The sequence below is a fragment of the Acanthaster planci genome, linkage group LG16, assembly GCF_054643075.1.
Source record: "Acanthaster planci isolate LZ-2023a linkage group LG16, COTS_SCS, whole genome shotgun sequence".
Taxonomy (NCBI): Eukaryota; Metazoa; Echinodermata; class Asteroidea; order Valvatida; family Acanthasteridae; genus Acanthaster; species Acanthaster planci.
The window spans coordinates 12,067,190-12,091,876 of NC_141792.1; the positions used below are offsets into that span (position 1 = coordinate 12,067,190).

Below are 24,687 nucleotides of genomic sequence, written 5' to 3' on the forward strand. Positions count from 1 at the left end.
AAAGTGAGTCCTGGAATGCCTTAATTGATGTCAGCGCGGGGCGCTTCCCTGGCAAGTAACATGCCGTCAGCCTCAGACGGTCGCACATTGGCTGGATCAAGGAAGGGAGAGAAGGCAGTTACGTTTTATTGGCAAGGTAAATGGGATTCTTGCCCGCAGCTATAGTGTTGTCAGAAACTATGCTTGAGTATGACATGGCCAAAACCTCACCCTGCTTAATAACTAATACAGCGAGCACTCTGTTTAATCAAACTGAATGGAGCAGACATAGAAGCGATTGTACTTTACCAACGAACAAGTCCAACGTAAGCGCGCGCGTCTGTAGGGATGGCTGTCGTCTGCTTGCCGCAAAACACGAAGCAAAATTTGGCAGATTTAAACTAGATGCAAGAATATCATTGTCAGATTTTTAGTGGCTTCCACCTAAAGTCATTTCGAAAATTACGCGATGTAGACTTTGCTATGGAATTCTTTACATCTGGGATGTGTGGGGCAGTCAGCCAGATCTTCTTTCCATACGCCATGACAAAATCGTGGAAATTAGTGACAAGCTGAACCACAGTGTTGTACATAGGCTCCCATCATGACATTATCTGCTTTAGGGTGGACAGATATCCTATTTTCATCTGCAAAGCTGGACTGTAATGCTAAAAGCAACCCTTTAGCTCAAGCCAACGGGAGAATTTGACACGTTTGGTTGCGGCAGTCAAGCTGTTCCCCCACCCCCCGTGGGAGCATGCACGCAAAATGAGCCAATTCTGTTGTCAGATTTTTTTATATTTGTCCGTTTACTGATCATAAGTTGTGATTTATAAACGACGTAAATAAGTTATTGGCTTAGTAACTCAATTTTATTTCTGGTGGAGAATAATCAATATTTTTATCTGCGCTTGTAGCGGAGGTTCACTGGTAATTTGCGTAACGGGGTTGATAAAAGCTTTGATAATTTTGCCTCGAACTTTTGGTAGCAATTAAGCAAAGGTAGGTCTGTGTCAAAACGTTCTTTACGTCTTCAACCGTATAGGCCTACAGTCTTTCTAGGACTCCAGAAGTTTTTTAATGACACGGTAATGGATGATGAGCAGATCCTCACTTTGCTCTGCACCACCTGCTCATGAAAAACCATGTATTTAGCTCTACTCTAGGTTTCCCGCAAATTTTCATACATTTTTGTTAAACTCCACCTTCGTCTCTAAACTCCATTGCTTTTTATATGCTTGATTTAATATTTAGACGTTAATTTTGGATTTTGTTCAGTTTTTTGCAATGCCACACTTTTTAATGAAAGACTATTGGGCGTTGTCGTCCACCCTTGCCGAACGTACGATAGATGCAACATTAGAATGTCAACTTGCGATAATTTCTTTCAATTTTGTCACATGATTGAATACTGTCTATCTATCTTTGTGCATGGTCGTACATCGACCGATGAATTCGTCGAACAAAGTCTAATTCAGTCCTTAAATTATGTGCGTAATCATCGGGTACGGCGATTTCAATCTGACTAAATTGAATGGCCAAACAATGTCGAAAGGATCACAACCATTGGTCATTATTTTGGAGTGACCGATGATTAAATTCAGTGCAGCATTTTGCGCGTTTTCCCGAGACAAATCTGAACTTAACTGTTTGAACTGGAATAGAAAAGTTTGAAAATGTGGAGAAACATCTACCGTTTGTTTTACCTAGAGTTCCCATTACACACCAGACAATAATCAGCTCAACGTTGTAGCGTGTATCTGACCTCCATTACTGAATTCTCCATTCAAAGAGATGCCAGATAAAAAAGCCACCTCCCAAAAGTGGTTTAGGTACTGTTTTGTAGTCGAGTTCTTTTGCTTGATAACATCTCGATAAAGATAAACGATAGGTGACAAAAATCTACCAGAAGTCTTGTCAGCGACCAACCCGCGCTCGGCTGGTTATCGCCGCTTGTGGCACGTACTACCGGCACGTACTGTCGGCACGTACTGCTAGCCTGATTCAGGCTATAAAACAGCACCACAATCACTCATCTCGGTACTTTGGGCTCAAGTCTCAAGAAAACAACTGGTATAGTATCAACGGCAATATTCATCATGAAGTTCTTCGTTCCTCTGGCTTGCCTCCTGGCAGTACTCGGTAAGTTGATGCAGATTGTGTTCATGTGCGATGCAAACCGTTCAGTATGAACGTGGCATATACGCTATCATGGCCATCTCTGTAGCTTAATATATTAAGCAGAATGCATACGGAAAAAATATTACTATAGTTACATTTGGTTCTAGTGAATATAAATGAGAACTGTTTACATTTATCAGCCTAGATGTGTGTACTTATTATGAGCATGGATGGGTCAAAGGAAGCATGTTGCTGAAAGGTGAAAATTGAGTCCTGTCTAGATTAACTGGCTACGACTAGGAGTATACATGCGTCTATAAGAAGTGGCTGTAACTACTGGCTGGTGGCTTTCACAGTCGATTGTTGAATTACGTGTAAAGTATAACAGCTTTAGAAAAGTTACCATAAAGCAAAATTAATGGTTTCTCTTTAGAGTTAAAGCATAACCACCGCACACTCGAGTTTCGCTATTATGACTTCTGTTCAAACCATACTTATTTCAGCACCAGTTCTCGGCGAACAGATCGTCGGCGGGTATGAGTCCAAAGCAAACAGCAGACCCTACCAGGTGGCCCTCTATGACTCGAGCAGTGGTAACTTCCAGTTTTGCGGTGGTACCCTCGTCAACTCAAGATGGGTCGTTACAGCCGCCCACTGCGTGTAAGTATGACCCAGTAGTTCTTTTTTATCCCTTTGATTCAAGTCACCCGACCATTACTATTCAGTCACATTCGCAGAAGGGACCAACACGTAGGCTAACTATCCCTTTGTCATAATTTATTTTATGCTTGATATGTTTTCGCGAAGGTAGAAAGGCCTATGAAAATTTTACCAGCAAAATGGTACATAATGTAATCATTTTGAAAAGAAATAAACTCGCAGATAGTTTGTTAAGTTATGTCTAGGGATTGGATAGGGTTTATTTATTTATTCTCTTCATCTGCCTGCCTGATTGTATGCGAGGCCATCGCGCGGCAGAGCCAGCCCTAGCGATGATTTAGTTTTCATATACCTTTTGGGTCCTTTCTTTGCTCCTTCGCACGAAAGGTTGGACCAGCATTGATCTGTCCTAGTGTCATTTCTGACCCTGCCGCAACCCACTGTTTTAACAACAAAATGACGTCCCCCGCCAATCTTATGTCCCAGCTTATATGGCTCTGTTTTAAGGAACACGTGAATAGGCTACCCTTAATGTTTTGTTAACCAGGTTTTCTATTTTACTATTCGCTTATTGCTTTCCGTTTGTGAAAAAAAAGGAAGGGCAGCTCTGTCTACGTAGGTTTGGGATACCATGACAAGTACAGCCACAGCGGGTCCGGTCAGCAGTTTATCAGGGGGACTTGGCGTCGCCATCCGTCATACAACAGCGGCAACCTTGATAATGATATCGCCTTGATCAAACTGGACAGTAGTGCCAACACCGGCAGCTCAAAGATCTCAACCATCAGCATCAGCAGCAGCAAGCCTTCTTCGGGGACAAGCCTGCTCGTGAGCGGATGGGGAACAACGTCAAGTAAGTCTACCTTTAAAGAATGCGTTTGATATTCAACAGCGTAAGCTAAAGGTGAGACGCTCTTCGCTTATTCCACACCCTCACCAATACGCACACTCGAGGCTGATCTAGACCGACCTCGACTCCATGGGCTCCGTGCGCGTTCCTTCACTAGATCGCGCAATCCATAGTGAGACCTAACACGGTGCGGCAAGATCTACCCATGGGAACGAGGTTGGATCTAGACAGCCTTGCGCCGATCCACGCGTACGCACTGAACACTATCAAACTGCGTGATGGCGGGTGCGTTGCTCTCGAATGACCTGGCCGTTTTCAAATACTATACAGGCTTATTAGCATTTATCTTAATAAGGCTGAGTTAGATTTAACTGCAACAATTCGGAAACCGCGGATATCTCTTGGTACACGCCACTTGGTTTCAATTAATTTTCTGTCGTGGCCAAGATCAAAACAGGCTAATCCCCTCCCCCGTAGACTTTTCTCGTGGAGACCACAGGGTTAGCACTCCTGAATATGTGAAACGGACCTTTTTCTTACCTAAGATCAATGAAACGTCCAAAGTCGAAACGTTGGCATTCCACACAAATCCTTTGGCGACAACCAACCAATCAAACGTGGCTGGCTGGGCATTTTGATAAGTTGGCTCGCTGGGTAGTTTCAAAGAGATTTGGCCTATCATTGGGCATAGGATTTTCAATCCAACTTCTTTTAACACAGTGTGAAGAGTGCTTATGGATGTGTATGGATCAAGTTCACTGCATAACAAAGCCTCTTTCGTTTAATTATTGAGGTGGAGGGTCAAGTTCCAGGAAGCTGAGAGAAGTGGTGGTTAAAGCAAAGTCTACGAGTGATTGCAAAAAAGCCTATGGATCCTCATCGATCACTGGCAACATGTATTGCGCGGCTGCTTCCGGAAAAGACTCCTGCCAGGTAGGTCATTTTTGTTTCGCTGGTTCAAGGGCGAGATACATGTGGAGGGGTTGACATCACTGCATGTATATTGCATGCGCAGACCTGAAGTGAAATGTTCGTGCAAGACTAGTACGCTGTGAACAATCCCCTTGAACTTTCTTGGGACCACCTTGAAGCCATCTCTTTTGGAGGAGGTGTTGGCATTGGCAGGCGTGGTTGCCGAGTTACGTAGCTCATTGTTTTCGCTATCTTGCCTGAATCGTCCTTAAAGTCAATATAAAATGTGACGAAGGTAGCCCTTTGTCTTTCCCTAAGCTTGCCGCATTCATGCCATTGTAGATTTACTTCGGCCAGCGTGACTCCCGATCGATATCAAAGATCTTAAACCGCCGCTTAGCGAATACGTGTAAAACGTCGTTATCGCATGGGCGCCATTTCGGTTGGACTGCGCATGTGCGGTGCATGTTGGTGCAGAGGCGCAGGCGCCGCGACAGGCACGCACACACATTAACGTTCACAAAGATTAACGGCTTTGAATTGCTTGGTTTCCCCACATTAGGGTGACAGCGGTGGCCCAATTGTCAGCAACTACGGGTCTAACTATCACAGCAGCGGCACCAGACTGCGGGGCGTTGTCAGCTGGGGTTACGGCTGCGCTGATTCTAGGTACCCTGGTGTCTACACCAACATCGCCAACTACTGTAGCTGGTTATCATCCACTTCTGGAGGTGCCGTCCGGTGTTAGAAAGGGGCTCACCGGTGGCCAAGGGACGGACGCGACGCTGATTGGAAGAGACCTACGCAGTCACTCGGTATTCGACTACCGATTTTAGCTTATAGAGCTGTGATTAAACAAATATCAAAATGAATTATTGTCGAAACAATTTTGGAATCCAGCAAGAGGAACATGCTCTTAACAAGCAAAGTTTACACACTTAATTAACGACTACCAGCTTTTCCCCTTTGTTCACTTCCTGTTTGGGACATCTCAAATGACAATAAAAAGCTGGATCACAGGACCTTTCGAATTTTTCCTTCCATTGCTCTTACACAAACCTCGTCTGAGGTCTCTTTCCTGTCTCAAAAGTGTCTTACTTGGAAAAACCTGTGTTCTTGATATCATGACCTCATAATTATGATTCGATCTCAAAGACCAGGACCAAAAACCTTGGTGCATGCTAAATTTAAGTTTTGATTTGAACGAATAAAACAAATGCATAAAAACTGAGATTATCTTCATTAGTTGATTTTTTCCATGAGTGAAAGATCTTTCATCGGCTCTTAATCCCTAAACTTCTATATCCTAACAGCTTCAAACTAGTCAGATATAAGCAAGTCTGGATTCAGGAATTGATCAACACATGCCCCCAAAAACATTCCCTGACGGTTGGCGCCTTCAAAAAAAAAGGTCCAAATTAGAAATGGCGCCACCTAGTGACGCCCAAGAACCCGTTAGCAATGCGTTTCCCTGAAAATGCAGGATTATGACCACAGTGGCAATTTTCTTTCCGATCTCACAGGTGTTAGCAGCAACATTCTTTTTTTAAAATCTTTCCCTCCCTAGAAGTGACCTGCCTCCATGCAAAACAGATCTACAAGTTGGAAATTTTGACCAAAATACCCTTAGATGGAATCCACAAGACCTAAATTCTTTATTTATAGAAATATCTCTATCCCGGCACCTTTCATTGTAAACTGCAAGTGGGATCACAGAATACGTTTGCCGGCAGGAATACGCCTTGAGCAGAAGCACTCCCTCATCGGTTGAGGAGAGCCATATTGATAAGAGTGTTCATTATGTTTGTAGCGATACAACCTTAACGCTTGCAAATAGTTTGTCAAGCGCCACCAGTACCAGAGGAACCTCCGTTGCCAAGAAAATTGCGCCCTCTCTTGGTCCAGCTCGGGGCTCATTAATGAAATGCTTGCCGAGAGAGTGTAAAATCAGTGGTCACGCGAGAAAGTTTCAATGAAACATATTGGCCAGGGCACGGTACGCTCGTCTTCACCGACGTAATTATTTGAACACACAATAGGAAGAGCACTGATAAAGCAATTTCATGTTCATAACAAACAATATGTCAGGTCACAAGTCTCTCTTTTTTCTGTTATTGATAATACTTGTTAAAACAAGGTAATTTGTAAAGATCCAAAAAGACCTTGTTATTAATAATGTTGTAAGTGTTCTACTGTATTTCCTTTACGTCACCAAACATATGTCCCAGTCCTAACAGGCTAGGGTATCTAGCGGGGGCAGAAGGAGGGACGACAAGGACAGACAGATTCAGAGCCAAAGTTTTTGGTGGGGACAAACTTTTCTTTTCCAATTTGGATTTTATAATGAAACCTTTTACGGTCGTCCTGAGGGGTAAAGTTGTATTTGGAGGCGTTTTTTATGTTTTTTAAAATTGAAATGAGACGTACCCAAAGCATCGCCCTTTCTTTTCATTTTTCCAAAAGCTTGACTCAAGGGTAAATCCCCATAGCACCCCCCTTCCCATCCACTTTTGGGAGCCTGGCAGGGCCAGGGGGCAAGTTGTCCAGTGCTAATGTGTCCAACTGCTAATTTTGTTCAGAAAAAAACTTCTTATCCTGGCACCTAAATTAGTGTTTTACAAGACGATTAGACAGTTAACTTTCAATATTCTTCGGAGGCTTTCACAGTCACATCCCAAACGTCTCCGAGTGTGTATTACGGTTTGGGCCGGACACTAAAAGAGGACCACCTTATGTTAGTCGCTCCAGAGCGCATTAGCGCTCCAAAGCTGCATAATAAATAGAGTAGCGCCATCTTCAGACGTTGGGACCAAAACTGCTATTCACTATGCGTGCACTACAGCTTGCAGCTATTTTTTGCTTTAGAACTGTCCATATGCGGCTCTGACACACAGTAATTATTTTGCTTCCAACTATTGAGACATTCATGTGGCAGCTTTTTTAACCGGCAACGCTTTTACGAATAGCGCCCCCTCGTGACGAAGATTGAACGTTTTCTTAACGTTGGTGAACGTGATGTATTGAAGATACATGTACATCATTCTATGCGTACGTGGTCAATGCGTTTGTACACGAAAGCATCGAGTGGTGCACGCATAATGTACAGTGTACGAGTGGTATCGTACGGACGTCTGAGACGTCGGTTCTGGGTAGAATGTATCATTTTTTGGTCGGTTAGGAGCGTCAAGTCTCGTAATACTCCTCACAAAGTTAACTGTCTGGCAGCCCATGAGCTGGGTTGCGATACTGTCCTCTGAATTGTGCAACAAGGCGGTGCTCAAGCGCGTATTTTAGGACGTGACTATCTCGATGTTGGTCGTACTTTGGTGGGCATTCATTCACAATCGCTGTTAAGCACCATGTTTATGTAGGTCTTGGTGTTATGCAAATCGACATCGTCAGATCATCGATGGCCTTTGACCTGTGTGTGGTTGTACACAAAAGCACGTGGACTTGAGGTTGCCGCACCAGCCCGTGTTGTCCATCATGTCTAGTCAGGCAGAAGCTTTGCCTGTAAGTACTGGCCACCCAGAATCGTGGAATTTGAGGCCAGATACTGTGGATAGATCCAGCATTTGTGAAGTTTCTGAGCACCAGAACTGGATGGCCAAGGAGGCCAGTGATGATCAAGATGATATTGGGAGTTGTCCAAGTGGCAGTGTGCCCAGTCAGGCCAGTGCAAACAGCAAGAACTCGGAAGTGAAACTCGAACAAGCTTGTCTCCATGAATTAGACAATCAGAGGCGATTGTCAGGATCAAATGATGATGGTTCGGCAGTTGAGGTGAGTGCAAAGAAGAAACGACATGCTTCGGTGTCAAATCCTGGGAATCACAAACAGGTAGGGCGGAAGCGTCGGAAGACCACAGACCGCAGTGCTTCCCACCCAAAGTTCCTGATGGGAGGAAGCATCACGGACCCCTTGAACCTGAACAGTCTGTGCAACGAAGAGGTCTCGCGCTGCCTGAATGCAGCCACGCCCATCTCCTCCCCTCTCCCGCTCATCAACAAGGACCCCAATCCAGTGCTGGTTCCGATCGACTTGAGCGATCCGCTCAAGCTGAACACAGTCTGTGGAGAGGTGGACGATGTGGCTAGCCTGACACGAACCCTGACCCCAAAATTGGCCAGCAAGAAGCGCAAGAAACGCATGGACAAGATAACCGAGTCGCACAGTGCTGACGAAGCCACGATTATCAAGAGCAAGCCATCCAATCTGAATCTGGAAGGTGCCAAAAGACTGCAGCACCACGGAAGCACCTCCAAGATAGTGGATAAAATTGTTTCACCGGTCATCCCTGAGAGCCAAATTTATCGTAAACGTAAAAAGCAGGAGCCCACGGCAAAAATCTCCAGGGCTCTGCTGATCGAGAGAACAGATTCCAAGCCAAAAGAGGTCAGCCCGGACAAAAAGACACCCCCTCCCAAGAGGGACAGGACACCTGAGAAGCGCAGGTACAAACGCCAAACGAGCAAAGAGTTACCAAAGTTCAAAGAACAGAATAAGAAGTTTCAGTATGGGAACTACCACCGGTACTACGGTTACCGAAACCCCGACCAGGAAGACGACTCTAGAATCCCCTTCCTGAAGAGGAAATGGTTTGAGGGGAAAACCTGCCTGGACATTGGCTGCAACTCTGGTCACTTGACCCTCTACCTGGCCAGGAACTTTGCTCCGCAGAGGATCACCGGAATTGACATTGACGCAACTCTGATTGGGATTGCCCGGAAGAACATTCGCCACTGCCTTGAAATGGACAAAAATCCCGGGCATCAGAAATTCCCCGTATCCATGGAGAAAACGTATGGGCCAATAAATTCAACCGAACAACCAGCTGAGAGGAGAAAGACCACGGCAAAGTTCCCTGGGAATATGCTTTTCAGATGTGTAAGCTCTCCAGCCAAATTCATTTGTAAATCTGCTACTTGTGGGGATGCCTTTTGCCTCTCGGTGTTGTACTTGGCACTTTCCAAGTACCAAGGTTCTCTGCCAAATACTGTATTGAACTGGGTAAGAGGGAATAAAGCTGGAGTGCATAGGCATTTGATTGTAAACGCACAAAGGTTGGATTACAAACTAGCTGTTAGACTTAAGACACCCCGGTGTTTGTAAAATTTAAGTTTTAAGGAGAATAGTACTCAGCTGGGTACTTTTGTCCTAAAAACTTAATTTTTATTCAACCGTGATAGAATACAGTGATCAGTTTTCTTTGTTATCTATGTTCACATACTGAATCATCAAATGCTCATGTTTGGTACATTAGCTTTGTTTCCTCCGACATGTATTTAGCAGAGAACTTGATACTCAAAAAGTAATCGACTCCAAAAAAATATGCTACCCTCTAGGATCAATTAACCCTAACCACCAAGCATGTTTTTGGTTTACAATACTCACTACATGTACTACAAACTACTAAGTAATAGCCTGAGCCTGAAGGACCTAGCGCTACAGATTACTACTTCTGGCTAGGTTACTTCCATTGTTATTTGTACAGAGAACAGTAAAGCCATGCATTCATAGTGCCACAGCACTGTATGATACATTGTTTTTTCTGTTGTATTTTATGGCTTCAAAGAACAATACGGTCGTGTCCTCTTACAAGTGGCAGTGCTGATTACTACGTTTTACTACAAGTAGTAATTTGTGGTATTATGTAGGGTTAGGGTTAAAGTGTTTTAGTAGAATTATTCACACATCCAAACATTGTTTGGTTTGATTGTAATACCCAAACCAAACTTCTAAATGTTGTTTATATCTTAGGCTAACTTTGTTCCTGAAAATGATGACATCATGGAGATGCAGAAGCCGGAATATGACACTGTTCTGTGTCTGAGCGTCACCAAGTGGGTCCATCTCAACTGGGGGGATGCGGGACTTAAGCGGATGTTCCGTCGTATCTTTCTCTGCCTCCGGCCTGGAGGCAGGCTGATCCTAGAGTCCCAGGCCTGGCCCTCCTACACCAAGAAGAAGAAGCTGACGGTATGTTTTCATGGGACATAGGGTCAGAGGTCAGTGGTGTAAAGAAAGTCTGTCACTGGACTGGATGAAAGAGGGTTAACCCGGGGGAAGAGGGACGTCATTTGTTTGAAAGTTTGAAAGTCAGTCCTTTGGATGGATCTCATTTGTCGCATGGGTCATTTTGTCAAAGGCTGTATTCTGAGGTCAAAGGGCATTGGTCAGAAGTTACAGGTCCACTATGTTTTTGATGGCACGGCTATTAGACCCAATATAACTGGTTTCAAATGGTCATTGACAAAAGGTAAATAGTCATTTTCGTAGAAAATTGATGGGTTGAAAGGTCGTCATTCATGGATCAAAAGGGTAGTTACATAATGGGACATTTAACTGTTCTTTTGTGAAGTTTTGTAAGACTAAGAGAAAAATGAAATGAGCTCTGAACTTTTAAAACTCTCCTTCTTTTGTCAAAGTACATTTGTCAAACAATTGACGTTTCTTTCTTGCAGGAGACGATTTACAGGAACTTCAAGCAGATCCAGCTCAAGCCTGACAAGTTCAAGGACTACCTCCTGTCCAGCCACGTTGGTTTCTCAAGCTGTGAGACTATTGGGACGCCGCTCAACAAGTCCAAAGGTATGGGTGTGGGAGCCCTCTCTTGTTTGCTTGGAACAGCCGGGCGGACTTGCAGACCGCAGGACGTAAACTCTTTGGGTGTGTTAGGTGGGGCAATGAGTTGATACGCTGGGTCGTTTCGTCTGACGAAGGGTCGAAGGCATGCATTTGTTTCAGAGTGTGATTTGGTGTTGAAGGGAAGCCCAGACATTTGGGGCAATACATCTTGTATTGTAAAGTAAAAGCTTTTCAGCAACTTTTCCCATTTCAAATGACTGTGCATTTATACCTCATTAACCAGATTTAGTCCAAAATTTGGGACTTGCATGTACAGGACTACTCATTGTCATGAATATTATTCATGTTGTAAAATTATCCCTGGATTCCTGAAAGATGTAAAATCCCTCTGTAATTAAATTTATTTACAACCTTATCAGTTGCATTTTTTCACCAAGAACAAAACCTGGTTGTTTTTTTTTTGGGGGGCGGGGGCATTTTGATGGATTTAAAATTTTTATTTCTAATGAGAAGGCAGACATTTAATGAAAAAAACATTCTTCTGCACTTCAGGTTTCCGACGCCCAATTCTGATGTTCACAAAGTTGACCACGTCCAGAGATGGCATAGCCAAGCCAGAGGTGCCTCCCAGCCCCGGCTGTTCGTCGACGACGAGCAAGATGGAACAACTTGTGGTGCCCACCTTGCATGACACGCCCTCTACTGGTGACCGCACACCCCTTGCCGTTCCCCACAAGATTGGTAGCAGACCTTTAGAGTCATCTTGTGCCAAGGGGGAGTGCGCTGCTGTCTCCACCTGCCAAGGCACGAGCATGGACCCCCAGCCGGACGACGGCAAGCAGGCATCACGAGACGACAAAGGGAACAGTGTGGAAGTTGAACAGTCGGACCATCTTCCAAAGAGACAGGCTTTGAGCCAAGCCACAACCGAGACTGAAGAAAAAAAGTTGGACACTAAACGCAGCTTCCATGTGGATGAGTTGGTCGAGGACGGCAAGAAAAGTGGTTCAGAGACCCCTCCAGCAAAGAAACTCAAAGCGGAAGTGACAACAGATAAGTAGCTACAAAGAAAAAAAAAGTGTCTTTTGTTTTTTTCCTTTAAGGCCAGTTTGCTACCTGTTCATGTTTCTCGTTTTGCATTTTGCGTTTTTGAGAACAAAACGTACTTGCATCAAGATCATTAGGTCTGTGGATCATTAGCTTGTCCTCCAATTACTTAATAACACACTTTTTTTCATTAGCATTGCTGATTTGCAAAGAATACTCTCTTAAATTTAGATAACATTTCACCAGTGCTTTTTTCCCTTTCATTTTAGTGTGTGTAACGTTCTTTTTTCATAACTTGCGTGTCCAAATTCTTTCCTCCTTCACATTGAAGACGCTTTCAGAGCAGCATGCTTTTTATGTTTGAAGTGCATGTATGTACAGTGTAGTCACACACTATTTTTATGCAATGCCTCACAAGAATTTTCACCCCGTAGAAATGAATTTCAAATCCTTTTTTTTTTCGTAAATTCCAGCAGATGGAAGTTATCGTGCAGAACAAATCACAACATGTATTAGAAATGAATGATACCTTGATCACGTTTCTTTAGCCAACCGTTTCAAGTACAGTTCTCCTTACTTGAAGTTCTCCTCAGGTTCCAGTCACTAAACTTGACCGTTGCTCTTGCTCCCCTACCACTGGTCAGAATTTTTCCGCATTTCACTCTAGCTAAGTCAAGATATCTGATGAAGAGTGTTACAAGTATGGAACTGTATAATTTGTTAGTTGAACCACACAGTGGAGCTCTGTCACTGTGGAGTATCAACATTTCTGTCTCCAGTCGTCTGGCATCAGGGGTTCATGTGTGAAACCATCAATGTTGGAATGAACTTTCTAAAAGCAACTGGGACAATTTATGTTTAAGGGATTACGTCTTTTCCCTTATAAAGGGAAGTCATTATGCCAAAATAATTTGTCTCAATCAAGCAATTTACATGGTTTCCTGTTTAAGCAGTATTCTCTTTTAAGAAGAGACCTTTTTTTCCCCTTTTCTTTTTTTTCCCCCCCTACGAGGCACGGCTTCCTGTTTTGGGGAAATAGAATAATCTCTTCAAGACTTTTGTAATGATAATGGCACTCGCTGAATTTCATAGGCTGGTGATGTCACCGGCAGTCATAGTGTAACACAGGTGTGAGAAAGGGGACTCATCCCTTCTCCAAGAGGGCTCATTCGTCCCATGTGTCCTATCTCATCCCTCTAGGGAAACAAACCTGATAGTCCCACCGATTGGGGTGTGCTTTTCAGGTTACACTTACAGCATTAGAGCCATATGTCAGGCCTTAATGTCGGCAGTAATTTTATTAGACTCTGTTTGTCCCATCTTCTAACTGCCTTTTTTTTTATACTAAAGCACTGCCAAGAACTGTCAAAATTCAGTGTCCTTGCTCCTTAGGGTCGAGGATAAGGCAGGTTTCATTATAAATAAACTTAAGTTGAATCTCTTGGACAGTTTTTTTCCTGTAAGCGTAACCCTTGATGTAGAATTGATTCAGTAGGCTGATTTGTCAGGACTGAGGAAACTAGTTTGTGTTTAACACAGTCTGCTATCTTTAATGACGAGCAGTATTAATGCATGGACGATATGTTGTACATGTAGCTACGGGGGCATGGATTTGTTGCCATTATCAAAAATACCAGGTGGGGCGGCTGTAGGTAACAGTGCCCTCCTGGATATGGCCAGTCAGTGAAGATAGGTCATCAGAGAGACTTGTGGGAAGTCAATGATGTTTATTCAGCTTTTGGGCCCCAAGGAATTAATTGGCATTTGAATCAAGTTTTAAGGAATTTGGTCGATTTTGGTATCAGGAAGTGTTAACAAAATGGTTTTATTCCTCTCAGAAGCGTTCCTTAGGTTTTTTTAAAGTCACGTTATTAATGCCGATTTCTCAAAAGAGTTATCCAATAGTTTTAAGTGTGCTTCTTTGTCCACTCTTACTATGCCATCTTCATGGATTTTGTTGGATACAGAGACACAAATAAAACATTTGAAGTGTTGCTTTCAAAAGCTCTTTCATCCTGAACAAATTTTGTTGTGTTTTAGTTGAACCAAAAATGATTTAATTGAACTCTTGGACAAGACATTTCTTTATCCTTTATTCCAAATGATTCTGCGCACAGCACCCAGCATTACTAAAGGGTTTTCTTGTTACAAACTGCACTACATTAGCACGTGTAAAAATCTGCATACGTGCCATATGGGAATCTCACCTAGACAGTCCCGTATCCTCCGATTTCAGTATGATTTTACGCACACCCTGGGGGTTAGGGTTTAAGGCCGGTTCCGACTTTGCGCGAGAGTGAAAGCAAATGCGAATTTTTTGACGTCAGATCAAATATTCACATCACAAACACACCACAGTGGAACACACTTTAATTGGAGCGGAATTTGGTGGCAAATTTTTCGTGACGTTAAATTCACTTTCACATTTGCCTCAGCTCAGTCGCTGTAGGTTATTTCAGCAAAAGAATTTGAGATGTTTGAAAGTACAGTGTAAAATCCCGTTGATTACAGTGATTTTAATTTCTTTTTCTGACTTACACATACATATAACACTACTATTTACTTTACATATATGTAAAACTGGTTTGGGGATCATCCTTAACTTTTAGGTCTGTGTTTCTTGTTTTCATGGAAGAACGTTGAACCCCTGAAAATCGAATCACTCAGTCTACCTCTCGTGCTAAGAATGAATTACAATAATAAATCAGAGTCATTAAACAATTTGTTCCAGACAATGAATGTGTAAAGTCGACAACAGGGATTTGCATATGTGGAACCATAAATATCATGATACGTGTATTAGGAATTATACTTCTTTTTACATTTGAAATAAGTTAAAAAGAAACAAAATGTACACAGGACGTGTTCTCATTCAATACAGCCATAGAGATGTCATTTAAATATATTGCAACAAACGAAATACTTCTATGCATTTAAAATGTTTCCGCAAGCAAGTCTTCCTCAGAAATACGATTCTTAGTTATATTTTAAGCAGTTCGCCTCATTTCTCAAAAACTGCTACTCCGTCACAAGTTTTTTTGAGTTCTTATCCAAACTTTTCAGTATTCACACAAATCAAAATAGACAAGCTGACACAAATGTGACGTAATTTGCTGAGCGCACTCATGCAAGCATTGTGTGCATTCTTGACTCTTGGAGGCGTGCGTTCAGCCCTTCTTGGGGGGAAGCAATGTTGGAGCACGTTCATTTGACCTGTGTGTAAGCATCATACCATGTCAGCTTCACGACTTGTAACTGTGGTTGCGTTGTTGCTTAGCAACAATATCCAGAGGACCGAGACGCTCCCTGCATGCGCTGATTCCTGTATTTGTGGTGTGGAAGGTAATTCCAGTGCATGTACATCCCACAGTATTATCAAAGCGTGAGAAAAGCATCAGCAGGAAACAAAGGGTTCTCTCAAGAGGAGAGGACATCGCCATGACAACCACCGTCTCACCTACCGAAGAGCAGCTGATCAAAAAGCCATCTTCCTTGGGAGAGTAGCTGATGAGTAAGCCAGAACTTGGCTACAGTTTGCAGGGTCTTGTCAATAGTTGGCAACAAGTGTGAGTGGCAAGTAAATCAGCATTCTCCAGGGCCAGTAGAACAAACATTGGCTCTGAAGAGGCCGTTATGGCTGGGCTTTTCCTGGGAAAATTGTTTTTTGCAAAAGTCGCAATGCTGCAAAGTGCATGACCGTGAAATCTCAAGACAGACTAAACCCCCGCCCCCTCCCCAAAAAATTCATCATTCTAGCAATGGCCATGTAGTCACAGTGACCTTTGGTAGACTCCCATCCAGCAGTCGATCTAACCACATAGTTAGTCCATCTAATGAGACCGCCTCAGCATATTCCTCAGATTCAGAGTCCGAGCTGTCCAAGAGACCAACAAAGCCTACGTCTATTTCGTCACGTCGCCTCCTTGACCTTTGACCTTGCGAGGACTTGAAGACAAAGTAGAAACTTTTCGAGGGGCGAATCGCTAGTATGGTGCCTATGACAGAAAAAAACAAGCCTCAAAAATGTAAAGAAAGTCTCTAAAAAACCAAATCCACTGGACTCATCTGAGATGCTCTACTCAATATCACATTCTCTGCTGCATTTAAGCTGTTTATAGCCTGGTTTCCATGCTGAACTTACCTAAGCCATTGGGTGTGGCAAACGGCGGCGGGTCCTCACTGTGGGATCTTAGACTTCCCAGCCACCGTCTGTACTTGTCCAACATCAAGAAGGCTGGTATCAGGAATGGGTGACTGTGGATCAAATCAATACATGACAAATCCATAGTCTGTTGAATGAGGCATTGGATCTGTGCATGAACTGCTGAGGGCGCTGTGTTACCGTATCATGAGAGCCAAATGAGGAAACTAATGGCTTTTGTCAAGTCTCAGCTTTGCATAACCTTCTGCCTCGCCTGGCCAGACCTTTAGGCTCCCAACCAAAGATATTGAAAACAATATTGCCATTTAATTTGAAAACTTCTGGGCAAATGCCATTCGGTTGAAACATTTAGGTAGCATTTTCGTTACATCAGATGGAGTCTTTGCAGGCTTGTACACCCCCCCCCCGCCACACACCCCGATTACACTCCAAGAGTCAGATCCTGGATTGGCCCAACCAATATCCAAGAGACGTGTACCTCGCTATGTGCATGTGTGCTTCCTGCTTAAAGAGCTGAAACAGCGTGTCCTTGCTGCCCTCGTCTGTCAGGAGAAGCAACAGGATATGACCCTGTCTTCCACTGGCCAAGAACTTCTCATAAGTTAACTCGTTCAGCTCCTGCATGTGGATGTGCCTGAAAAAGGAAACGGTTGATTAAATTTCATAAACACTTCGACAAGAAGCTGGCATTTCAAATCCTAATCACACCTACTATCTTTAAAACTATTCAACACACAGTATGTGACAGACATCCTCTTTTGGTTACAGTTGAAGGCCATTTTAATCTGAGACTCTACCTCAGTCGAAGATTGGAGCTGTCTGGTTGTGAGTGACCTCTGACCTCTGATGCATATCTGATGAGAACAAAAGGAATAGGTGTGATCAGTTCAAAACAGGAGCAAAAGCGGACTACTTGGAAAAATAAGTTTTACATGCACGTTAATGAGAATGTACGCAGTGGGTAAAAACAATTGTGATTTCTAAATTGACGGTATAGCCTGGCTCGTATTAATTTGCCTGGGGTTTGATCCACTCTGAAGGTTTAAGTATAAACAATGGGCCATTGGTAAGCTTCCTGCACAGTAGAGGATTTTTGAGGAATCCAGAATATTCTTCACAAGAGTGTCCAGGGAGTTTTGGGGTATACAGAGGGGAACAAACAAGGTTAAATAGGACTATTTTTACCCTTTTCCTCGCGACATATTTCCAGCGGATCCAGGCTCCATGGTTTCTTTACTGCAAGTAGAAGGAACACTGAAAATTAATGGTGCAATCAACTTACTTCCAGTAACAGTAAACACAACCACACACTTCGACGAAATTAGTTTGACCTTTAAAAGAAATTGCCGCACTAATCCCCAGCTGTATAGATTTCCATGTTTGAAGAAATAAAAAGAAAGAATTGGATTTTTTAGACAAAATCAGTTTCACATCAATCAGTCTATAAATACGTGAATCGCGACCTCTTACCCTGCATGTCGAAGTCCAGCAAATGCAAAGAGGAATGCCAACAGATACGCCAGGACGACCAGAACTGCGATAGAAGACTCATTCCTAAAATGACAAGTGGGATTTTCGCAAATCATGAGATGCAATAAAAGGTATTCGTTCCTGCTCATACATGGACGCCCCAACCAAACTCCAGGACGTTTGACAACCCAACTAACAAAACCTACGTGAAGGTGCGGGCAGGCTTTTTAAAAGGAGCTACAGTGCCTGTTGTGTTCAAAAGTAGACTTGAACCCAATTCCTTCTGCTTGCGATGATAGACAACCACTCGACCATCAGGCTTGCCCGAGCTGTCAGATTAGTTCAAATCCAGTTTTAATACCAAGGGTATAAACTTATTAAAGATGGATGGCTTCAAACATAAAATTTGTTTCTTCACCTCAGAAACACTAATTTGCATAAAACTTTGAAGGCTGAGACCTCATTTGAATCTATAAACTAAGAGAAACTTTAAATTCATTTTGTATTGGGCAAATTTCATAGAGCTGCTTAAGCACAGAAATTGCTTAAGCACAAAGGTTACCAGCTCAAACTCTATGTGATTGTCATGCTAACCAAAAGACAGGTGAATACCATTCCAAAACAATATAGCGTACATCGCAAGAAGTTTTGGTCGATAACCTGATTTGTCAAGCAAGGGTTTTTCACGCTTAAACCAATTGTTTGCTTAAGCTGCGCAATGAAATTGGCCCCTACTCACCAGGCGGTGAACACAAGTTGCTGTAAGGAGGAGGCAGCCGTTACAAACAGGTTGCAGAAACTGTACACCCATTGCAAGATCCAGTGCTGAAAAAAACAAAACAAGAGAAGTAATTTTTATACACTGTGCAAGCTGGACATGATTTTGTTTTTTATTTAAATGTTGAAGTGAGATCGGGAGCATAACAATTTACATAACAAATTGCAGCCAGGTAGACGGCACTATCTGTCTGTTCACGCAAGCTTATCAGCGTGAGACAAACAGTGAGTACATGCTGGGGCCATAGTGCTGCCAAGCTGGAACTTTGCTGAGCTAAGCTTTGCTAAGTATTAGCAAAATCAGGGGCCAATTTCATAGAGCTGTTTAAGCACAAAATTTGCTTAAGCGTGAAAAAACCTTACTTAATAAATAAGGTTACCAGCCAAAATTCCATGTGATGTATATTGTCTTGGCATGGTGTTCACCTGTCTTTTGGTTAGCATGACAATCACATAGATTTTAAGCTGGTAACCTTTGGTTTTTTAAGCAAGGTTTTTTTGCGCTTAAGCAAATTTTGTGCTTAAGCAGCTCTATGAAATTGGCCCGCAGGTTACCAGTGCAAAAAGGCCATTCACTTTTCATTTTTTTTTTAATGGTCTCCAGCTGACTTTTGCTCGGCATGATAAATTTGCATCAGAATGTGCACAGCCCATTATAGTCTTTTCTTAAGTCAGTATCAACATCATCACACAACACGTCATTTGCAAATGGACTTCAGTTAAAATTATCAGTGGAAAAGTAGGCATCAAAGTTTGAAAATTATTAAAAGAATAAAAATAAACTCACTGGAGCATTCTCATCTTTCAGTTCTGGTAGAATTGTCTGGAAGCCCAGCTTGAATTTTTTGTCCACGATTTGCTGCAGGAAGAAGTCCAGTCTTGCCTTGTCTTTGTGCGGTTCATTGCCATGCCAACCCTCGGGCAGCCAATCATATGCCACCTTTCTGCCATTCTGTCTCCAAAGGACAGCAACCTTCAAACATTGAAAGAAGAAAACTTCTGTAAAGTCATGGTGCAGTGTGATTGCTGAAGACTAGCTAAGTAAAGATTAAGTTACAAGATCCTTAGTTTTTAAGTTGAAAACCGTCTTTTAAGCAACAATTTCAAACAAAGATTTTAAGACAATGACCAAAAGGCTTTCAGTCATTTGGGAGATTGGAGGATATTTCTCATGAGTACAATGCTGGAATTATGGTGCCGAAGTCCCACTTACGGGAATGGAGCCGTCGGAATCAAAGCGGGCCAACTGGCCCAGCGCCTTCACAAACTCCTGCTGGGTCTCCTGGTAGAGGTAGGCCAGCCGCACGTCTGCCGGGAAGGAGTCCGTGGTCTTGGCCACATGACGGAAGAAGTCGCGGTGCTCCTTGTGGACCGAGGGGTTCTTGGTGATGAGGATGATGCAGAATCTTTCAATGGAAAAGAAGATGATACCAACAAAAAATGAACAAGAGGCTGGAAGCGATGTGAACCTGCAGCCTCCAGAATGCTGTGCCGATGTTCAACTAACTCAGCCATTCAGCTGGCTTAGTAGGGTGGCTAAGTTGGGAACCATCAGCTGGTGGTGGTTTCCCTCACAGAAACACAACTATAAGCCTGTCAGATGCAACACACTTCTTTCTTTGCTGATGATAATAGAAATTACTCGTAACTTCATCAAAGATTTAAATCTATTTGTTAGAGCAGCATAACCCTCTTTTTGCTGAAGGAAGACTGCCATTGCCCTAATACGTTTCCTACCTTCGTCCATACACCCCAGGAGATTCTGGGCACAGGTCTTCGTACACCGGCTGGCACGTCAAACGGGGTACAAACAGGTACTGGTTCCTGGAGACGGCATCTTCGAGCAGGGAGGTATCAATCTTTGAAGACTAAGGGTCAAAACGGAAAGAGAGGAGATCCAATAATAATTTTCAGAGCTACAAACTGTGCAAGGATTCCAACTATTTACGTTGGCGCTGGATGTTCTGGGTTTCTTAAATTGCCTAACAAACCTCAAACCCGCAGCATTCTGGTCGCTGGTCAAGGCCTCTCAAGTTATACATGTAGATGTTCTGCATGGCAGCCATCTTCCTGGTCGGTGTTTTTGTTCCATAGAGATACACATGAGTAGACCTTTTGTGCATATCAAAAGCACTGACTGAGAAGATGGCTGCTGTGCATAAACCTAAATGTGCAAATGCAAAGCATGCCTTTCTTAGGGTCAAATTTTAACATGGGTCCTTAAAAATTAACCTACACAAATGACTGTCTGGTGGCTACTCTAATTTGACAGGCAACCTCCATTGACGCCTGAGTTTGCAACCAGGCCTGCTGCCCAGTAAAGAGAGCCCGGATTGTGCGATGGTGCATACTTTACTTTGTTCCCTAAATTGGCCCAGTGCGTTGCTGAATGGCAGTGGTGTCTTTTCAAATGTGGCCAGATTGGCGTGCAGTGGTGCTGTATCGCTCATCACTGGAGTGCTTGAGAAATTCTGTCCCCGCTGATAATCCGCAGGCGCTGAATGCCGCAAACAGTGATACACGGTTTCAAAACAAGGACAGATTACCTCTGCTACTGCCAACTGAAAATGATGGCAATTCCCAGCAGCTCGGTCTTTTGTTCTGAGTACAGTCTTCTGTTACAAGGCCCAGCTCCAATGTCCCATTTTGGGCATCCCCGGCTCGGGGTACCCGGTACCAGGAACCCCGGAGGCAAGTGGTTAAGCAGTGTTACACAGCATTTAGCATAAATGAAGGAAATCTCTATTATTTCTGTTCTATCCACTTAAAATTGCGAACTATGGATTCTTGTAATTACTTCACACTTGTTTGTTGGAAGGAGGCAACACAAAATTGTTCTCAAGTGACCCATCTCAAGATTTTGTACCTGAATTTTTTCCACGTATTCTTCACCGTCTTCTTTGAAGATGAGCAAGGTAGGTTCGTGGGCCGATACGTCGAACTTCCAGACGAGTTCCGTCGTTTCCTCTCCCTGGTTCTGGGCAAAGCCAAAGGTGTGAAGGTGACGGTATTTGAATGCCAGGAGGTGGTAGAGAAGAGACGGACCGGAGCGACGGGAGAAGAGGAGAGAGCGAGGCCGGTTGTCGTTATGCCAACCGGAGAAAAACATCTCCTGGTTTGCATCTGTGACCTTGAAAGAGAAACAAGGAATCCATTGCCACGAGAAATTCACTGATGGGTGACAAATCTACTTTAGGCTCCCACTCAAGTTTACAATTGGTTGCTCTGACGCTGCATTCTCTGTTGCTGAATCTTTTCAGACAATAATCAAGCTTCCAAATTATTTGTTGCCCTATCAGCCCCGAGCTGGACAGAGAGAGAGCAATTTTCCTAGCAATGGAGGCTCCTTTGTTGGAACTTCTCTTCACGGGTTCATGAACGACTATGAGATGAAAGCGTTGCGTGCGTGTTGCTACCAAAATGAACACTCCTGACCAGCATGGCTCTTTTCAACCGATGAGGGGGTGCTTCTGCTCAGGTAAAAAGCTGAAATAGGGAGAGAGGTCGAGTGTTGAGAAGGTCCCTACCTTCAAGATCACATGAGCCGGAAGGAGCTCTTGCACAAACTGCTTCAACTTCTCAACATTGACTTGTTTCCTGTCAAAGATGACGACCTTGCCCTCAATGACGCCCACTATGGAGGGCCACTGGTACACCCCTAGCTTTCTCAGCAATGGTCGGCTATAGTCCCCATACACCGTCCCCATACCAATGCCTAGAAATGAGATATTGGTAGTTTCATGTTATATAAAGGTGCATTTGTTGACAATGTCCACAGGAAATATAAAAATAGTGGCTGTTTTAATGTCATACGCCAATTTGTTACATTAATCCTCCTACTTTACAATGAACTTGATATAATTTGAATACTGAAGTGCAGAGAAACACAGGCAACTGATTTGCAGCACGCTGGAGAATATTGGAAGAGACTGACCAAGTTTCTCCAGCTCAAGTACGGCGTCCCTCCACACCTCCTCCACCCGCACACAGCTGAAGCACCAGTCGCCCGTCACAAACAGCAGGAAGGGCTTACGCTGGCTCTCCGGCAGGATGCCGCGCTCAAACCTGTCCAGCGTGACCCGGCGGGAGTCTGAGCCAGCCGACGAGCCCTGGTTGGTGAAGCGAAACTGGAAGCCGTCCTGGCCAAAGTGGAAGCCAGCGAAGGGGTCGTGCCGGTGATGATGGCGGTGGGGCCGATTGCCGGTGTCCACGTGGCCGTATAGGTCATACTCTGCCCTCTTTTCCTCGTTGGACAAAATCTACGCATACAGCAATGTAATTCCATTTCAATTTCTGGGTGAAAAATGACCGAATCTCAATTGGTTGCACAGTGCTTACATGACATCACCGGTTTTGCAAAGAGAGAAAGGTGCCCCAAATCATGATTTTTTTTTCAAATTTCTGTTTTTCAGCAAAATCAGCAAGGCTAACTGCTGCCTACAGAATGGTATAATAATTTTTTACCAAATCTAAATTAATCAGGCAAGTCACCATGATTGCGACGGGCAAAATGAAACTTAATCTACATTTACGGTTTTCATGAAGAGAGAAAGTCGTCCTTCAAAGATATAACGTTACCATTCTAAGGCAAAATACGTTTTACTGTTTTCAGGAAGAGATAAAAGTGACTCAGGAAATGTAGCCAAATGTAATAATTTGCACCTGGCACTCACGCAATATGGACCGTTTCCACAAAGAGACAAAATGGGCACAAATTCCAGCATTTTCATGAACAGACAAATGTGCTCGTTTACGAAATAAACAATTTTAATTGATTCCTACAAATATGATTTTGTGGTTTTGTGTCACTTAAGATCTTTCACGAGGTAGCTTTTTTGTCATCAAGGGAAAGTCAAAGTCTTGGGGAAATGATCGTTTGCAACAGAGACCAACTTTACGTGTAAATGCGATTTTCTCGAAACCTGGATTTTTCTCTTCAGATACCTTTGTCTCTTTGTGAAAACGGTGACGATGTATATAAATTTGTGAAATAGTAAAATTCTATTATGATATGCATAAAAGACATACAGTGCTCATGTCTTCACAGACTGCACAGCGGATTACCTCGTATGCCTGCTGAATCTGAATAAATCTCTCCTCAGCCCCTTCCTCCCTGTTCTTGTCAGGATGCCTGAAATTTTATGTGTAATTCAAATTATACTCAAACCAAAGCATTAATTGCAAACCATGTTGATGCTTTACATGTCGATATACATAGGACTACAGTTCAGTTATGATGAACATTCTTCTTAAAATTCCTGACATCATTTTCGTGGTTGTATACAAAGTTTTTAGAGAGTGGACCACATTTTCAAAGAGAGTCCCAGGGTCTACATTATCATGTAATCTCATTTTTTTTTATGCGAAATTGGAAATTTCTTCCAGGTTCAGACAAGTCATTTTTTACTGTGTTTGCAATAGGCCTAACGTTGGGCTATAGGCCCTAAAGTCCATGATGGCAAAGTCACCAGGTCCCTAGTTTTGCCACCTATAGTCAAGTCTCATGGGTTTTCACAGTAAGTGGCACAATAAAGGACCTGGAAAATACATGTATAGTAAATGTAAATATTGAACACAATAAAACGACTTATGATATTTTGTCACAATGTTGTTGCATATTATCTGAAATTCTGATCATGCGAATCAGATTGATATTCCATTTCCAGTGTGAGGCCTAGCCGGCCTATTGTCAAGTCATGTTCTTACCACTGTCGAGCGAGATTCTTGTAAGCCTTTTTGATTTCCCTCTGACTGGCCGTTCTACTCACACCAATAACAGAGTAAGGATCAGTAAAGTCAGATGAAACACATGGTAGCACAAAACTAAATATCACAACCACAAAAATTAACCACATTATTATTTTTTCTCCCATTTTTGCTGTCCAAAATTTACACGGAAAGACGAAATAACCAAGCAGATCAGATCGTAGACTGGTGAAAATCCGACCTTTCTTGTCTTTTCCTTTTATTGGAGTCTGGGTGCGAAACGGATTGGCTGAAGGCTATTCACAGGGCAGCTCTGCAAATAACGTGTGACCCAATCCTTGCGCTGTCGTCTGCAGATGCCGTGGTGGCGTTACAAAATTATTCCCCAAAACCTACAAGTCTCAGTCATTATGAG

At 43.2% G+C, this 24,687-nt stretch overlaps 3 protein-coding genes across 3 annotated transcripts; 2 read left to right on the forward strand and 1 right to left on the reverse strand.

The window, feature by feature from the left end:
* Nucleotides 1-1,962: 1,962 nt before the first annotated feature.
* On the forward strand, nucleotides 1,963-5,753 carry LOC110979019 (trypsin-like). Its single transcript, XM_022234461.2, has 5 exons — nucleotides 1,963-2,121; nucleotides 2,604-2,760; nucleotides 3,357-3,613; nucleotides 4,404-4,543; nucleotides 5,085-5,753. The coding sequence occupies exons 1-5, from the start codon at nucleotides 2,079-2,081 to the stop codon at nucleotides 5,268-5,270; spliced, it is 783 nt and encodes a 260-aa protein (XP_022090153.2). The 5' UTR covers nucleotides 1,963-2,078; the 3' UTR covers nucleotides 5,271-5,753.
* Nucleotides 5,754-7,563: 1,810 nt separating this feature from the next.
* On the forward strand, nucleotides 7,564-14,161 carry LOC110979071 (7SK snRNA methylphosphate capping enzyme-like). The gene is made up of 4 exons (XM_022234573.2): nucleotides 7,564-9,409; nucleotides 10,283-10,501; nucleotides 10,987-11,113; nucleotides 11,663-14,161. The coding sequence occupies exons 1-4, from the start codon at nucleotides 8,009-8,011 to the stop codon at nucleotides 12,169-12,171; spliced, it is 2,256 nt and encodes a 751-aa protein (XP_022090265.2). The 5' UTR covers nucleotides 7,564-8,008; the 3' UTR covers nucleotides 12,172-14,161.
* A 487-nt stretch (nucleotides 14,162-14,648) lies between these two features.
* On the reverse strand, nucleotides 14,649-24,591 carry LOC110979070 (dnaJ homolog subfamily C member 16-like). Its single transcript, XM_022234572.2, has 15 exons — nucleotides 24,273-24,591; nucleotides 23,631-23,697; nucleotides 22,501-22,825; nucleotides 22,094-22,281; nucleotides 21,433-21,696; nucleotides 20,304-20,434; nucleotides 19,780-19,972; nucleotides 19,354-19,539; nucleotides 18,529-18,614; nucleotides 17,790-17,873; nucleotides 17,505-17,555; nucleotides 17,117-17,173; nucleotides 16,798-16,953; nucleotides 16,299-16,411; nucleotides 14,649-16,152 (listed from the first exon to the last, which is right to left on the reverse strand). Exons 1-15 carry the CDS (start codon nucleotides 24,437-24,439, stop codon nucleotides 15,905-15,907), a joined length of 2,316 nt encoding a protein of 771 aa, XP_022090264.2. The 5' UTR covers nucleotides 24,440-24,591; the 3' UTR covers nucleotides 14,649-15,904.
* Nucleotides 24,592-24,687: the final 96 nt, after the last annotated feature.